Source organism: Eurytemora carolleeae, unplaced genomic scaffold (genome assembly GCF_000591075.1).
Source record: "Eurytemora carolleeae unplaced genomic scaffold, Eaff_2.0 scaffold1667, whole genome shotgun sequence".
NCBI classification, from domain to species: Eukaryota; Metazoa; Arthropoda; class Copepoda; order Calanoida; family Temoridae; genus Eurytemora; species Eurytemora carolleeae.
The window spans coordinates 18,602-37,115 of NW_019397601.1; the positions used below are offsets into that span (position 1 = coordinate 18,602).

The 18,514-nt window shown below is 32.3% G+C and overlaps 1 protein-coding gene across 1 annotated transcript in view; it reads right to left on the reverse strand.

Annotated features, from left to right (window-relative positions):
- LOC111715128 (uncharacterized) overlaps positions 1 to 15,253 on the reverse strand; it is a 16,702-nt gene extending 1,449 nt beyond the window's left edge. Inside the window, exons 1-20 of the mRNA XM_023490394.1 lie at positions 15,084 to 15,253; positions 13,493 to 13,716; positions 12,771 to 12,837; positions 11,982 to 12,086; positions 11,697 to 11,845; positions 10,651 to 10,703; positions 10,346 to 10,401; positions 10,231 to 10,286; positions 9,728 to 9,914; positions 9,177 to 9,226; positions 8,951 to 8,989; positions 8,272 to 8,340; positions 7,587 to 7,629; positions 7,417 to 7,473; positions 6,942 to 6,998; positions 5,669 to 5,773; positions 5,368 to 5,421; positions 5,263 to 5,307; positions 4,947 to 5,008; positions 3,966 to 4,005 (exon numbers count right to left, since the gene is read on the reverse strand). Coding sequence (XP_023346162.1) covers positions 3,966 to 4,005; positions 4,947 to 5,008; positions 5,263 to 5,307; positions 5,368 to 5,421; positions 5,669 to 5,773; positions 6,942 to 6,998; positions 7,417 to 7,473; positions 7,587 to 7,629; positions 8,272 to 8,340; positions 8,951 to 8,989; positions 9,177 to 9,226; positions 9,728 to 9,914; positions 10,231 to 10,286; positions 10,346 to 10,401; positions 10,651 to 10,703; positions 11,697 to 11,845; positions 11,982 to 12,086; positions 12,771 to 12,829 — 1,286 coding nt within the window. The 5' untranslated portion in view covers positions 12,830 to 12,837; positions 13,493 to 13,716; positions 15,084 to 15,253. The remainder of the gene's footprint in view (positions 1 to 3,965; positions 4,006 to 4,946; positions 5,009 to 5,262; positions 5,308 to 5,367; positions 5,422 to 5,668; positions 5,774 to 6,941; positions 6,999 to 7,416; positions 7,474 to 7,586; positions 7,630 to 8,271; positions 8,341 to 8,950; positions 8,990 to 9,176; positions 9,227 to 9,727; positions 9,915 to 10,230; positions 10,287 to 10,345; positions 10,402 to 10,650; positions 10,704 to 11,696; positions 11,846 to 11,981; positions 12,087 to 12,770; positions 12,838 to 13,492; positions 13,717 to 15,083) is intronic.
- Between the last annotated feature and the right edge of the window lie 3,261 nt (positions 15,254 to 18,514).

Sequence of the window (18,514 nt, forward strand, 5' to 3'; positions counted from 1 at the left end):
ATATATATATATATATATAACTAATAAAGCAATAATCAGAACAGCTTCTCAGTTTTCATATTTATTAATACAAATTGTTTCAGATCTCTCGATCCTCATCAGTCAATAAACATGGGTTTTATATATATATATAAACACTAGTATAGTAATATCTGTTTGTCTTTCCGTCTGTATCTTTTTTTAGTATAAAGGATCATTGCTCTTTAATTTTTCTTGTTTTGGTTAAAGAATTCTAAGGTTTGCATGTAAATCAACCTTTGACGAGGTGCATAAACAGTTTTATATTTCATCATACTCATGAATCCCAAATCAACCTTTGATCAGGTGCATAAACAGTTTTTTATTTCATCAATATCAAATTTGTTCTTAATATGAGACAAAGGCCAAACTTTACAAATTTAAAAGTCGCATCAATTTTAGAGACCAGGTCGAGGTTTTGCACCTGCTAACCTCTGGTTTTGCCTTCCTAACTTGTTAATTCCTTTTATACCCCTGGACAGTGGACAAAACACACTTTTTCTACCTTTTTGTCCTAAAAGGAGTAATTTATAAAATACTGTTTAATGCTAGTGCGAGAGCATGCACACTTTGGTACATTCATTGCAACATTAATGATTAAACCTATTCCGGCTGGGGGGGGGGTGGTCTCTCTGACCCCCCTGGCGGTTTTTGGAGATAACTCAAAAAGTATTGGTCTGAGGCTGTTCAAATTTTTTGACTTTCTTAACTAACACATGCCCCTCACACCTCAGGAATACTGCCTGAATACCTTATTTTAGCTTTACCCCACTAAATCTATATTTATACCTATGGGTATACTTCCGGTCATTAGATTTAGACTTTTTATAAAACAAAAGGAAGCAGATTGCACAATTTTTGCCAAGAAATTTTGCACAGATGCCTTTAAAGAGAATTAGTACATTTTCAGTTTACCTTGAATACAAATTTTTTTTTTAAATTTTGCAAATATATCTGCATATAATTAATTTCGCCACGGCAAGGGGTTTTCAAAAATCTTTTATCATAGCTCGCGTACTTTTTGTTTTTGCACATTTTTTGCTTAATAACATAATATTGCAGCATAGATTTGAATTTTTGCAAATTTGCTAATTTTTTGCAGATTATTGAAGAAAAGCCCAAGGGCTTTCCAAAAATGTATAGATTTGTATCACAATAAGGAAATAGAGGGGGGGCCCNTATTGCAGCATAGATTTGAATTTTTGCAAATTTGCTAATTTTTTGCAGATTATCGAAGTAAAGCTCGAGGGCTTTCCAAAAATGTATCTTATATTATAGATTTATGGCACTAGCAGACTATTTTGAGTAAACCAGACGTCAGCCTGAATGGGGTTAAGATTTAACCTGGACAATAAAGTGAGGGTTGATCTAGGTACCAATGCAAGGAAAGTTAATTGCAGTTGAGTATACTCTGCGTACATATTGAAACCAGTTCTCTCTGGGCGGAATTTGTAAACAAGAATAGATGCATTAGTGTTCGTTTAGTATCCGAGGAAGATAAAAGCATTGAATTTTGATAATTTTGAAAATTTACATAATAGTTTCCAATGTCCAGAATATTTCATTGATTATTTTTGTGAAAATGGATTCCATGTCAGGCTGTGACATTCGTCCTGTGTTTATTTTTCCGCCCAAAGACAGTACACTGCGGTACAAAAAAGCGTACACCGGTCTGAAATAACTTTCCTTGCATTAGTGCCTTGTGGTTGATAAACTTTAGATAATATCGATTATCGGCATACTTGAAAAAAAAACTCGGGCTGAGATAGGAAAATAACGATGTCAATAAAGATTTCAACAAATAATTGTTAACTCTCAAATCATAGGAATTGATTCTTTTCCACACACTCTGATTCTTGAAACCCTTATGTCTTTTGCTACTCACTTTGTAGACCTTAGAATTTTTAAACTATCAATTCTGTTATATCTAATAATCTAAGTTTGATTTACACCATTAGGTTTCAAAGATGTAGGGATCAGAACATTTGAGTTTCCCTTGTGTAATTTATCCAGATTTAAAGTTGTGAACAGTCCTATTAACAAACCACTGTGTGTAACTACGGAAACATTATTCAATTACAATGAAGTTCTTGGTAACCATTAAACACAGTACTGGAGAACACGCAATATTATAATCAGGATTTATTACAAGAATAAAACACAATACTGATCTAGGTCGACCTGCAATTATGTAAACATGGATGAAATATCAGTTTTTAGGGAAAAGGGATTCATCACAGAGAAGTCTAGGACTAAACTATAAGAACAATTTTGTAACCACCTAAAAGGAACTCGAAAACTGTTTAGTTTACAATGAAAAGAAATTAAATTTATTTTTCGATTCGTTAACCAATTTTTAAAAAGAAAATCATTTTTTGTTGATGGTTACCCTAAAAAATGACTAAATGGCGTTCAGTCAATTCATGATAAAAGATCAAAAGTAAAATTTTGTTTGATAAAGAACGTGTCAAATCATTCGTTGGGATGTTTAGAAAGATGAAAATTTCCCTGTATGATAATTGAAGGACTGCAGTATGGTTTTGGTGAATTATATTGACGTACTATGCCTAGGGGTGTCAGAAATGATTTTTTTTGCATTTTTTTGAAAACGTCCAATAATCCTAAAAAAGTTTAATTTTGATAAAACTTTTTGTTCTGGATAATTACAAATATCTATCTAAAACTTTCTTAAACCGGCATATTTTTTCTATATTCATTTAGTTAAGAGTTTGAGTTAAAATAAGTATTAATAAATATTGCTTTACTTTAAGGCAACTAGGATAAGCAGTATATAGACGGCACAAGGGACAGTACATAAAATAAATCCTACTCTTTGAAATTAATGATGTTGGGTATACATGGTACACGCGTAATGGGGCCAATTTCAACCAACCCCCCTAAACCTGGTCCCCTTCTAGAGAGATTATTGTGTATCGGGCCCAATATTTTTGTGGTAACTCACATGACCCAGGGAAGTCGAAATTGAAAAATTTGTCTGGAAAAAATCGATTTAAGAAATGTGGCTTGATAATAGTGATGGTTGCACCCTGAACTAACGAGAGAGAGAAGTATTCGGTTTCTTTTATTTGAAATCAAACATGTTTTTGTCTATAACTCAACAGTCTTTAGACTTACAAATTTGTTTATTTTATACTTTTTCATTCATATGTATATGCCAACAAAAAAAGTATTTAAGTTAAAGACTATAAAATTCTGGAAAAGGGGTCATATTGTGATCGAAATTCACAGTTTTCTGAAATATGGACAGAACCGTTTAATCCACGTGGTTGGGTAATAACTTAGTTTTTTTGTCCTTTTAAGGTTTTTGGACTATTAAAGGCACCCCACAATTAAACTATAAACTTGTGAGGGTTCATCACCATTAGACTATACAGAAGAAGACAGTTAAATTTATGCGACATCACTGATTCAACTTTGCTTGTAGCTCATCCTTTTTTCATTTTACGCACCAGTATTTAAAAAAAAACTCCGGTTACATTTTTATAGAAATTCACAACAACAAAAGTTTTCTTCTCAACAACTCTTCAAACAAGTGGCATTCTGATTGAAAACATTTAAGATTTCAATTTTCAATTTTCTTTCCTTTAACGTGTCATTTATTTAAGTTTGCTTTTATTAAACCACAAAATCTGTTTCCTTCACAAATTTTTGTGCACCTTTTAAATTTCTGAAAACCTTAAAAGTTTCTAAAAACGAACAAAGATATTTTTACTTGAAAAGTAAAATTCAAAGGCTAAAATAGCTTTCAGAAAGTGATGTAAAAATTGTGTCTAAATAATGCACTGATATTGTATTTCTAGTGTTTATCATGCTTTACAAGTACATTGGCTTTATGCTTCACCTTTTTGTAAGTATTACTTCACTTAGTTGTATAAAATGTATACTATTTACTATCATATATATTATATTATGCAACATTATCATACCTCGGTAGGTCTAGGTTGTCTCTCCGTTCCCTGCCTTTATCTATCAACATGTAACCATCAAATCCTTTCTTTTTCAACACGTAAAAAGATTCTTCAACAATTTGAAATTTACACAACTTCATTATTTTTTAAAATAATCACTCTCACATCTAATTTAGTGTTACAGAACCTGAGTGAACGAATTAAAGCATCTTAAATTTTACTATGGATCTTTTTCCTTTTAATTATTAACGACATATTTTTGGCATCATCGATCAGATTAAGAAGATGTAGTTTAGTGGATTTTTGTATACTTCTTTTGTTGTAAGGAAAAATCCCCAGATACCCTTTCTTTCTATAGGGATAATCTCCAAGCCCAAAGTCTTTTGATGTTAAGGCCAATTATATACAGTGATAACCAAAAAACTGAGGAAGATGAAGACGACTTTACAGCAATACTTAAGTGTATTTGATGTTGTTACAAAGCAAATAGTTTTTTCTAAACACCTATTAAATAACTACTTAACTTAAATGGGTCTGCGTCCACTGGTCACTTGCTTTGTTCTATGCTCATAGAACTATTTAAATTCATAACTTGAGCATAAAAGTCGTCTTCCTATTCCAGGGGTTTCTGGTTATCACTGTACAAAGTGCCAGTGCTTTTATAAAATTTACATATAAAGAAGAATGTTATTATGTTTTGCAGGTTAAAATATGAAATGTTTATTAAAAACCATTACCAAATTAGAACCTTGACGTAAACTTTAATCTAACCTCTAAAACATGTATTTACTTCATAACGCATTTAACAGGGAAATTTTTTTGATGTTTTTAAATGAATATTTTATTTTACTACATTTTGTTAAAACCGTTGATAAATAAGACAAATTCTTTAAAAAAGACAAAATCTTCAAATATTAAAAACATTTAATAAGTATACTTAAAGATGGATTTAAAGTAAAAAAGTAAAAAAGTTTTTAAATATGTTGATTGGTGGCATCCCTAGAAGACTTGCTAAACTCTCTCTCTCTAGTACAGTTTGATCCTGAAATCTCCGGAATTGTCTTCAATTTTTTTATAAATCAGCTAGTTTATAGTGTTTTCTAGTAGATGTAAAGAACTAAAAATATTTCACAAAATACAATTTTCTTATCTCATCTTTGCAACCTGAATACGTATTTTTCAAAATTAGGCAATTTCATTTAACAAAATACACAGTTTGAAATATCAAAGGTTGCGAGTGTTCAGTTCCTTTCCAGAAAACGATCTTTAAAAAGATTATTAAGTACGTTCTAGAGGATTTTTAAGAAAAAAATTCCTTGGTGAAGGGAGATGTCTGTCTTTCTTTCCATATTTGAATTCACTAAATAAATAGAAAATTAAAAATACATTTAACACTTTTGTTTTTTGTTTGTTTTAATACCTGCATTGACTTACTGTTGCTTGCCTGACCAAGACTGATTTTTGACTTGGAACTCTAAAAGTATAAATAAAAGAAATAAAAGAATTATAGATAAATTTTTTCGATTAATGACTATTTGAAAAAGAAGCAATTAAACGGGGTTAAAAATAAAAAAACCTTCCATTGAAAAGAAAAAGGCTTTTCTTTGTGTTTGCATGCATATACGCAACTTTTTAAATAATAAAACTTAAAAATATACAGAATATGAATTATTGAATATTTTTTGTAAATTGATTTTTATGAAGTATTTGAATTTTTTAACCTGACAGAATTAGTTCTACGAAGAGGAGTAGGGGAATTAGGAGGTTTCCCCAGGCCTGGAGCCTGTCTAATATCCCCCCTCCCTCGTACAGGGCTGGTGGGGAATCTGAAAAAGGTTTAATTACTTTTAAACATATTAAATTAAATCAAAGTTAATCAAATTAAGCAAAAGATTTTGCACTGAAATTAATTATACGAATTATTTCAACTTTACATTAAAAAGCCCTATTTTAATAAATACAAATTTTACAATTTAAATGGTAAAATTCTGCTTACCAGAACAAAATACTGTCAGGATGGTACAAAACGTTAATATCTTGTTTACGTACCTTCGTGTATTAAACGTGTACAGTCACTACAGTGTTTAGTGTACACGTAATGATGTATACAGTACCTTGGTGCATTCTACCTGTTATATATATATATATATACCGTGGCGTATCTGATGTATTATAAGTTCAGTACCTTGGTGTACCTGATGTATTCAAGTACACCCTGTACAATACCTTGGTGTATCTGATGTATTCTAGGACACCCTGTACAGTACCTTGATGTATCTGATGTATTCAAGTACACCCTGTATAATACCTTGGTGTATCTGATGTATTCAAGTACACCCTGTACAGTACCTTGGCATCTGATGTATTCTAGGACACCCTGTACAGTACCTTGATGTATCTGATGTATTCAAGTACACCCTGTACAATATCTTGGTGTATCTGATGTATTCAAGTACACCCTGTACAATACCTTGGTGTATCTGATGTATTCAAGTACACCCTGCACAGTACCTTGGTATCTGATATATTCAAGTACACCCTGTACAATACCTTGGTATTGATGTATTCAAGTACACCCTGTACAATACCTTGGTGCATCTGATGTATTCTAGGACACCCTGTACAGTACCTTGATGTATCTGATGTATTCAAGTACACCCTGTACAATATCTTGGTGTATCTGATGTATTCAAGTACACCCTGTACAATACCTTGGTATCTGATGTATTCAAGTACACCCTGTACAGTACCTTGGTGTATCTGATGTATTCAAGTACACCCAGTACAGTACCTTGGTGTATCTGATGTATTCAAGTACAACCTGTACAGTACCTTGGTATATCTGATGTATTCAAGTACACCCTGTACAGTACCTTGGTATCTGATGTATTCAAGTACACCCTGTACAATACCTTGATGTATCTGATGTATTCAAGTACACCCTGTACAGTACCTTGGTGTATCTGATGTATTCAAGTACACCCTGTACAGTACCTTGGTGTATCTGGAGGAGTGTATACAGATCCACGCCTTCTTCTCTGGGCTTCAGCTCTAAATAATAATTGTCAGAGGAGAAAATTCCATTGTAAGTGTCTTGTCAAAAATACAAGCTTTGAAATATGTCAAAATTTTACTTATTTATAAAATTATGAGAAGTGCTCCTTGGTGCTGATTAAATTGTATTTGTGAAACATTTTCTTTTTATTTGTGTAATTTTACTCGTTTAATAAAACATGAAGAATCCATTATAATTACTGATGTACCTTTACTAATTAAATACCTGGGTGTTGATACAAATATTAAATACCTGGGTGTTGATACAAATATTAAATACCTGGGTGTTGATACAAATATTGAATACCTGGGTGTTGATACAAATATTAAATACCTGGGTGTTGATACAAATATTAAATACCTGGGTGTTGATACAAATATTAAATACCTGGGTGTTGATACAAATATTAAATACCTGGGTGTTGATACAAATATTTCCGGATAATTCTTGTAATGATCGTCCATATAAGTCCTATTTGTCATTTTAACCATGAAAACTGATATTAGAAAAATAAGAATAAGTTAAATTTTTTCCTTGAAAGGTTTAGCTTTAAGTCTTTGTTTAAGTTGTTGATTAAAATGTTCCTTAGCTCTCTTTGTTCACTAATAACCTTTGCTCCTGTATATCCTGGTTTCAATCAGAGATTATTTAACAACATTTTTCAACATTAAAAATCCAAAGAGTCAGGTAAAAAAAATTATGGGCTTGGAAGAAGATTATGTGATATTCCTCACTTCTTTAAATGTACATGTTAACCTTTTCGTCCAATTTACAGGGGACTGTACACATCACAGGCTACACAGACTGCTAATACAGTGAGCAGGCCTATAGTGTCCCGGCACGCCATGCATGCTACGGTTCCATGTAATGTTTTTTGACCGACATCTTACGGACACTTGTACACAATAGAACATGCTGTGGAAAATATCGCATATTATAGGTGTTAATCGATCTCTGTAACTCTTTATCTCTGGTACACATTGGTTTTCAGCATTCTTTACTCTTAACCTTTCTCATTGTTCAAGTTAAAAACTATAATTATCATTTGAATTAAAAATGTACACTGTGGAATAGGAAGACGACATTAAAGCAATTGTTTTACCAATAGCTCGATAGTTAACGTATAAAGTGAAATTGGTCTGTGTAGTACACTTCCACAATTGTTGTGTTCTATACAGGCAATTTAAAATCATAACGGAAGTCTAACGGTTGTCTCCAAAAGGTTTAAATTAAATCTAATTTTAATGATTATGGATAAATTCTGATTGCCTAGTATCGATCCTCCAACAGCAACAACACCCCCCAGCTTTATCCCAGCAACTAAACCAACTGGGCCACCTTCATATTAAATTATCTTAAAGGGACTGTTTCTGTAATTTCAAAGATGGAAAAGCCTGATTTACAACTGGACCCTTGAAACCTTAAATTTATGAAAAATGTGGAAGATAACGTCGATTTTCTGACTCGAAAGTGCTTATTTCTGTAAATTTCTCCATTGCTTCTTTCAAGCAAGAAATGCGTAAGTCACTTTTGGAGAGAAGAAACAAATGAAAATAAACAGTTCAAATAAACAAAAACTTGCATATCTAAATCGTACTTGATCAGACTTTAAGGATACCGTTGTAAATCGAGCATTGCTATATTTTGCATACAGGGGTACTTGAATTTACGCTTACAGTCCCTTTAAGAAAGATTTCTTTCTAAAAAAAATTAACTTTTTAAAATCAGATACTGATTCTGCAGATAAAAGTTTAAAAGCATTGGGATAATTTGGGATCGAATTTAATGAAATTGAGCTACGTAGCTGAACAACCAACTGCCGGTTCAAATTTGAACCAGCAGTAAACAGTTCAAATTTATTAATTTCGGTCCCTGGTTTCCAAATTCCAATACAAAGATTTTCAAGATCTAGTTAAGCTAGAAGAAAAATTCTGTATAGATTACTTACCTAGGCAGAGACCAAAAACTGCTCCTGCCAGTGGTAAACCTAAAATTAGAAAAGTTTAAAAATAAGCTAAAATAATATATCAATATAATCCAACTGATTAATGATCAAGGGATTTGATTGATTTCTCATCAAATATGGTTAAAGCTTTGTTTGGTAAAAAGGTCCTGGGGGGACTTTTAACAAATAAGTTATAAAATCAGAAAATACTGTTTTCGTTAAACATAACCTGCCATAGGAACTGAGGAGGAGTAGGTGAATGAACCAGATTCTGTACATCTAATAATATTAATCAATAATATTATTAAGGTTTGATTTGTTTTTCATGTTCTTTTCCACCTTTATATTCAATATTATTAATATTATTATTACAAAAAATGAATTATGTATATCGTAAGAAAAAAACAAACTCTAAGGTTTGCTGATATAATTATATACAACAAGCAAATAAAATAATAAATTACTCTAATTATCATGATAAAAACATGTAAAGAATGAGGGGTTTGAAGGGGAAAGAGAAAAAGGGGGAGGGCGAAACAGGGTTGATATAGTTAAATATACATGAACCAATGTATATAGTGCGACTTTACATTCTGTACGTTTGATAATTATAAATTGAGAATTATAATTCTTTAAAATGAAAATCACTAATGATATGTTTAAACAGCAAGAAACCTGGTGAATTCTGGCAATTCATTTTTTTAAATTTTCGGCTACCATTTTATTTTCGGCTACGATTTGTGTCAGGAAACTTTTAGTTTCTAAACTTGTTTAGGTAACCTTGGGTTTGAAGTAGCTCTATCAGGTTTACATGGTCCAACTTTATCTGAACCAGGTCCAGGTTTATCTGAACCAGGTCCAGGTTTATCTGAACCAGGTCCAGGTTTATCTTGACAAGGTCCAGGTTGATTAGAAACCTGATGATCTGGACGGGGTGAGGGTTGGGTCCGAATAGGTAAAATACCTCCTGTAAAACCAACATTTTTTGAAAAAATATTTGTAAAGGACACCAGTCGATATTTATGAAAAACGAGAAGTAGTTGAACTATGTGGTGCTAAATCAACTATCTATTTTCATTATTACAAATTCCCAATTCATTCAATTTAATCTCAATAACTCTTCTTAATGACACTTTTAAAGAGAGATATAAATTAGAACCATGCAAGAAAGCGAACGTTTCTCTTAAAAGCACGCATTTGAATCGTAACTCTCATGAGTTTGAGTTCACATAAAAAAAAAACCATGCCTAATGTCTATTGAATAAAAATAATTTTTGGATTTCCTTTATAGTTTGTAACAGGAGAAAGATTAACTCCACTATCACTATCAGAACATCTCCTAGAAGAGTCAAAATTATCAAGATTTAATAATCATAATAATTTATTCTATTTTTTAACCTTGAGACAGTTGCAGAGCTCCCACTCTCATCCTCACTCTCGGTTCTTGTAGACCACTGAAAGATACAGCATTAAAAAAAGACATTGAAAGATTAAGATTTTTATCCTGTTTAATGTACTCTTGAACAAAACTCTGCTTATATCTGAAAATCTTATAGTTTAAAAAGAGCGCAAGATGTCCTGAATAATATTTCTAGACTAAAGGAAAAATTATGTATATTTTTATGACTCTGATGAAAACGATGAACCGTTCATCGTTCTAAGCAAAAAATAAGATGTTTTAAGAAAATTAACAAATTCTTTACCTCAGGTTGCCCCCTTTGTCTGTAGATTGAACCAGCCCTTGAAACTGATGGACCTATTTTAACATTTTAATTTAAAGTCATTATACACGCGCAGTTTCACAATTCTTTGGGAGGGCGGGTCAGGTCAAGAGCTATCTAATCGACATGGATGATGCAATAATTGAGTAGGTTTAATGATTGAGTAGGGACCATGAGACAGTTGTAATAAACTTTTCTGGAGCGCGAGCGCGAACCTCGCCCTATTCAGTTGGTGGCCAAAAAAACTTTACATATTTCCATGTCCTATACGCTTCTATGGTTCAATGGCCCCAACATTAACAACAACATCTCATGGTTTTGGAAATTTGTCTTAACCTCTTTTCGTTACAATAACTCTAAAATCAACACGGCCGAAATACTTTCAAGAGTTTCAGACAATTTTCGCACAAGAACTGAATTATGCATGTAAGAAGATGGCGGTCATTTTGAAATCCAGTTGTAAAAAAAACGTTCCTATGTGTATATAGATTATAAGAATTTCCTAAATGAAATGTAACCATGACATCATATTTCGGTCTCTAGCTATATGACCAAAAGTTTGTTTTTATATAAGAAAGATATTCTGTCGTGACCCCTGAGTCGTTAACGGCAAATTTAAATATAAAGTTCTGGGCTACAATATTTTTTGAAATCTTCATAAACTTGAGGTTTTTTGGGGCGTGGACAATATGGATCATAGCCTTACTAAGACCAATATTGTCCACGCCCCAAAAAACCTCAAAACTTTAGTGGCCTTAAAACAGATTTTTCACGTTTTAGTGTTAAGAAGACCTTGGTTAGAGTCAGATTTTGTTTACAAAAAATATATTTGAAGTTGGCCCTGTGTAATGTATGGAGATTGTATTTAAAAATATGTGGGAACGCAAACTCGTTTTAAACCTTCCTGTTCTAAATCCTATATCTTGGTATCCTGATTATATTTGATCTAAAGAACTACTACATCATCAAGTTGCAAATATATAAGGATTAGAAAATAAAATTTTGAGGGAAGTAAATATTTCCTTTACCCGGACGTCTTGAAACAGAAGAAGTTTTTCTTGGATTCATCATTCTTCCACTCCCTTCATCTCCACTACTTCCAGCTCGCAATCTCATTGGACTTCCAGCTCTGAAACTTCCAGAACTTCCTGCCCTCAACCGTCTGGGACTTCCAGACCTAAGACCAGATTTAATGAAAATTAGTAGTTGAACCACAAAGACAAAGTTAAACCACGGCTCTTCAATTTAAACCGGCGTAACGGAGAAATGGTACGCGGTTCAACCTCTTCTAGCAATTTATTAAAATCATGTCCCTGTCTTGTTGTCTTGACGGAGTTTTAGACCCTTCTTGTATACTCCGGACTGCTTCCATTCTTCGGGTTAACTTTGTACTCCGCTTCCCAGGAGATCTCTCTCGCCTAATCAATTTATTCATTAAAGGGACTGAAGCCATAATATTAAATGACTCTCCATTTTGTATTGGCTTATCCAGTTCACAACAGCACTCTAAAAAGTTTTGTCTGAACAATGATAAATGCTACACGTGGATTTAACGGTTTTGTCAATATTCCAGAAAGCTGTGACTTTCGATCACAATTTGACCCATTAAACATAATTTTTAAGCCTTGTTCCTTTTATATCTTTTTTTGACATATGCATTTTGAATGAAAATGTATAATAAACAAATCCGTAAAGTAAAAGATTGTTGAATTATAGACCAAAACACGTTTGATTTCTAATAGAAGAAACTGAATGCTGCTCACTCCGGTTAGTCCGGGGTGGCTATAACCATTATCTTCTCTATGGAAATTGATTAATAGCAGTTGTGTTTTCTCTATTAAATGACTTGTTCATTTCGCTTTGGCAACAATTGAGGGGAGTGTCAGAACTAAACTCTTTTTAAAGAAGAACAAGATTTTGAAAATAAAGATGAGGGTACCGTTGTAAGTCTGGCATACTCCTTTTTTTAATGAAGGGTCACTTGAATTTAGAATAGTCCCCTTAATTTGATTAATAATTTTTGTGATAAACACAAGTTTACAAATAATAATAATAATAATAATAATAATAATAATAATAATAATAATAATAATAATGAATACCTGATATTTTTATCCTCCCCGTCTTCTGTACTGGTTGAGCTCGAATCCCTCCTTTCCATGTTTTCCTCTATATCAAGGTATTAATATTAAAGATGAGACTGTAAAGACGACTAAAAAGTCGTTTTTGGCTAATTTAATGATTTGGCAAAGAAAGAAACAATCAACAATTCATGTGGAACATGAATGCATGGAAACAGAAAGTATAAATTTCGTTAAGTTGTCTCTGAAGTCTCATCCTTTGTGGGTAACAATGTATACCTCATACATTTCAAAACTGTATTCTTTTAAAGTTTGTGTTTAATAAACTTTGCAATATTTGTTTTTCTAGAGAAAAATAGGAAAAAACTAGCCGAAAAATAGGAAAAAACTAGCCGAAAAATAGGAAAAAACTAGCCGAAAAATAGGAAAAAACTAGCCGAAAAACGATTGATTAAACACGTTCGATTTTGGTTCCTTTATTGCATATATTTATTTCAGGGTCAAAATGAGGCAAAAGCAAATTAGATTTTTGTAGAACATTTAAAAGTCATAAAAACGAATCCACTTATTGCACATCGCTATAGGGTAAAAGGGATAGGTTTTGTGTTTACATTTTATTATTAGGAACTAGTTTTTACCAAACAATAACAAACATTTTGTACAAAGGTCAGAATTTTTTTTGATAGGATAAAAATGTATAAAACATTAAAATGTACAAAAACCATATCTTTAGATACACATACCTTTCTCTATATCATCCACAAGTATTCTAGCACCAATCCCTTCTTCTTCTCTTTCTAAACCTGAGGCTGTAACAAGAACTGAACTTTGGTATTTAGCTTCAGCATTGTTACTCTGAGTAGATGAATCCGATGGTACAATGGTAGAACTCTCTTCATCAATTTTGATTTTTAGTTTAGTATCTTTCTTCTTGGGGTTCTTTGTTCTGTTTACAATGTTGTCGGAGCTGAAAAAATATCTATGGTTTACTTAAACAAAAATTATTAAAAAAATCCTCATTTTATTTAAAAATACAATAATTTTCTCTTTATCTTGCTTGCAAATAATAATTTTTTCTGAAATTGCCGCTGTTGATAATTGTTAACAGGCTTTAAGATAATTAAATTAATGAGAACCTTTTTGGTAATTCAAATTTATTATTAAAATATTTCTTAAAATAGATTTCGAATAATTATGTTTATTTTTAGTGGTGGTTTCATTAAAATTAAATATTATTTGTTTTTGATATTTCTATTTCTGGTTAATTGTAGGTTTCATTAAATTATATTTAGTGACTATTTTTAGAAGAATTATATGTATTTTTAGAATAAAAATGATACATATGTTGTAAAAAAACGCAATTATCTATATTTTGTGCTATTTTTAAAACAATTATCTTGTCACTTTTATCACAATTATAAATACAATTTAGAGAAGACTCTCTCCAAAAAAGTTAAGGAAAGGAGTGGACACACACGTCACACATACAATTTGATAGAGCCATGGACAGGAAAACTTACAGGAGACTGTTGTAGATAGAAGGACAGGAAAACAAACAGGAGAATGTTGAAGATAGAGGAACAGGACAACAAACAGGAGACTGTTGAAGATAGAGGGACAGGAAAACAAACAGGAGACTGTTGAAGATAGAAGGACAGGACAACAAACAGGAGACTGTTGAAGATAGAGGGACAGGAAAACAAACAGGAGACTGTTGAAGATAGAAGGACAGGACAACAAACAGGAGACTGTTGAAGATAGAAGGACAGGACAACAAACAGGAGACTGTTGAAGATAGAGGGACAGTACAACAAACAGGAGACTGTTGAAGATAGAGGGAGATTAAAACAAACAGGAGACTGTTGAAGATAGAGGGACAGGAAAACAAACAGGAGACTGTTGTAGATAGAAGGACAGGAAAACAAACAGGAGAATGTTGAAGATAGAGGAACAGGACAACAAACAGGAGACTGTTGAAGATAGAGGGACAGGAAAACAAACAGGAGACTGTTGAAGATAGAGGGAAATTTCCGCCCCACAACGGGACCCTTCTCACCTTTGTCTAAGAAGGGATGACGGAAATATTTTTTTTTTCTAATTAAAGATTAAAGTTTGGGGGGGGGGATCCATGTGACTTTATTAGCACGAATTGTACATGATAAACTTTACCCGGGGATCAAAATCTTCAGCCATCGTCGTTGATCTGACAAAGGTTTACAGGCTACCGTTGTGAATCAGACATGCCACTTTAGAAATGAAGGGTCCCTTAAGATTCCGTCTACAAAGCCAATTTAGGAGCATATTTTTGGTAAATAGATATTTGATAAGTTTTACCTTCCTTGGACCCTATTGATCCTTTATGCATTTTCCATAAATGAAATTCTGGAATTATCTGGTTTTAACAAAAGATTTAGATCCAAAGCCAGGAATGGTCACAAACAAGATTTCTTGACATTCTCCACCGAATTGTTCTTGGTCCTCCGCATAGTTAAAATCTTAAAATGCGATGACAATCAGTCCCTTTAAAGGGACTGTAAGCGTAATTTTAAGTGACCCTCCATGCAAAGATGGCAATGCCCGATTTACAACGGTACCCTTAAAAACTTATTCTGATCAAAAATGTGGAAGAATTTATATCCATTATTTCTTATAGGCAAGAAAGTCACTTATGCAGAGAAACCAGTAACCACAAATGAAAGGGCCCCGTTGTAAATCCGGTATTGCCTACTTAGCGTAGAGAGCCATTTCAAGTTACGCTTTACAGTACTTACAGTACCTTTACTCAAGTGATTAAAATATATCTATAATAATGCCCGACCAACCAGGCAGACCAATTGTACCTTTTGTACACAAATACTTGTGCTTTCACTGTTTTGCAAAGGTATCGACAGATTAATGATATTGGTAAACCTAAAAATCATTGATAAAACAATGACAGCTTGATGTTAAGAAAAATGTGCCAATTGTTAAAATGTTTTTGCAAATGTTCTCAAAATCAAACTTTGTTTTACAGTTATTATACCATAGATTAATTAGAGCAACAGATAGGAACCTGGATGTTTTACAGTTATTATACCATAGATTAATTAGAGCAACAGATAGGAACCTGGATGTTTTACAGTTATTATACCATAGATTAATTAGAGCAACAGATAGGAACCTGGATGTTTTACAGTTATTATACCATAGATTAATTAGAGTAACAGATAGGAACCTGGATGTTTTACAGCTATTATACCATAGATTAATTAGAGTAACAGATAAGAACCTGGATGTTTTACAGTTATTATACCATAGATTAATTAGAGTAACAGATAAGAACCTGGATGTTTTACAGTTATTATACCATAGATTAATTAGAGTAACAGATAAGAACCTGGATGTTTTACAGTTATTTTACCATAGATTAATTAGAGTAACAGATAAGAACCTGGATGTTGTCTTTTAAGATTTGGATGCAACTCGTTCACAGTAACCCTAAGGAATTTTGCGCAGTAGGCGTAGAAAAGGCTCTCTGTCTTGTAATTCTACGTCAACTGCGCGAAACTCCTCTGTGAACGAGTTTCATCCAAATCTTGAAAAGACGACATCTAGTGTCCTATCTGTTATTTAAGTTAATCTATGGTTATTACCATTATAAAGTGAAGTAAAAGTCGTCTTTTTGTCAGAATTGTAGCTTATTTCTAGAATTGATCTGTTACCGAATTTAATTAATGTGAGCCAGGTCGCTGAACTACTTACCGCGCACGTCGATTCGACTTCTTATCTGTAGTACTGACGTTTACATCAATAGGACATAGCCAACCCCTTAATCACCGATTCAAGATACGTGGTTACTGGTTGAACCGTCTTTAGACCTAGCTCAAATTCATTAAATTCGGTCTCTGATCACTTGTTTAGAAATAGTTTAGTTGCAGATTACTAACTGTCTCTGTTTTCTGGTTCTCCTTGTATTTTTAAATTATGAGAAATCCAAAACGTGGTGTGACTGTTTCAACATCAGTATTATTATTATTGTACAGTACTATTATATATCCATTGTAAAGTTACACAGAACATCGATTGACAGGTTAAACTATTAACTGAATTGTAATCTTCTGTAGGAAACCTTGTACATATAATTACACATCCAACCCTGCACCCGATAAACAAGGAAATTAAGAAACGACTTGAAAATCGTTCTGATACTTAACAAATGACAAAAGTGTATCATAAAAAAATTGTTTGCTTAAAAAGCTTTTTAAAATGTGGTCTGGCTTCTTTGTATCTTCAAAATTGCTGGAGATCTCAAACATTTGAACAATTTTGTTAATATTTAATATATTTGAATATAGACAGATTTCTAAATATCTCCGTCAATATTGATGGTACAAAAATGGTAGACCACATTTTGACATTGACAAGTCTAGTAGTCATGTTGATTGTTTTAACTTGTATTGTAAGCTTAATTGCGTTCACGGAATGATGCTGTACGAAACAAAGACAATATAGGAATCGTCACTTAATTCCCATGTTTATAGGAACACTCTGTACTATGAAGTCTGTACAATCAACAATTTCCTATTCTTAGCGATTTTAAGGTCGACAAAGTTTATATTTATAGTTCCTCTGTATCGGTTGACAAGGCACCACTGATAGCGACTGAAGTATATTAAATGTAGTATACTGCTTTAAGTAGTAAAGTGGTTGAATGACTGAACCTGCAGCTTTCCGAGGGAAAATATCAATATTTAGAAGGGAACTTCAGAACACCAGCTTTAACCTTATCTCACGGCAAAAACTGCAGGAGAGGGGGGGGGGGGGAATAAAGAATAAACGCAAATTTTGCCATATATTTGCTAAATTTACAACCGCTGTCTAGCGTTAGCTGAATGTTCTTTAAATATATTGGAGAAACGTTTTCAGCAAATAAAGATTTATTAGATGGAAACAATCAAGTCCAATGAAGAGATCAAATACAACATTAATCTCTAGCAAGGCAGAAATATAACTAAATATAACTAATATGATCTATGTGGTAAAATACAACACGAGGTTGTGTTATTGGTCTTCTTCCTTTTTAGCAAAAGGATTTTTTCCAGTTCGTTCTCATAAGTCTGTTAATTTTTATATAGCATTTTATTAGTTTTTAACTGAATTACAAAAACTTATCCCTCGTTAAACTTATTGAATTTCATAAAGTTCTAAATAGATTATTGTTCTTTTATTATGATCTTCCTAATAACCTTGCAAATGCTGTAAATAGATTTGCTAAAAATATACTGTTAAACTAAGAATAGAAAATGATAAAGAAGTACAATGACGAGTTGAGGGTTAACAAAGAGAATGATAAAAGATTAATGTATAAAGTTTTACCGAGTACAATTGAAAAGAATCAATAAGGAACTGAAAACTCGCAACAAATACCTATTTTCCAATCCATTTAATTAATGATGTTTCAGACTAGGAAACCCATTAGATTAAACAAGGTCAAAATATTTAATTAACCTAATTCTTAAATTTCTTACTTTCTCCATTTCGGGAATAAACCTTCAATATTTTCAAAATGGTAAAATTTAAATTCAAGCAAACCAAAATTGAGCACTACAAAATTGTTAAGTTTGTATTTATTTGTCATAGATAAAATTACTATTAAAATTCCAGATAATATAATTCACACTTGTAGAACTAGAAATTTACATATTACAATAATTTTTAAGACTGAGGGTAAAAAAATGAAAAATTTCACTCATATGTATTACATTTATTCATTTTTCTTGTTAAAA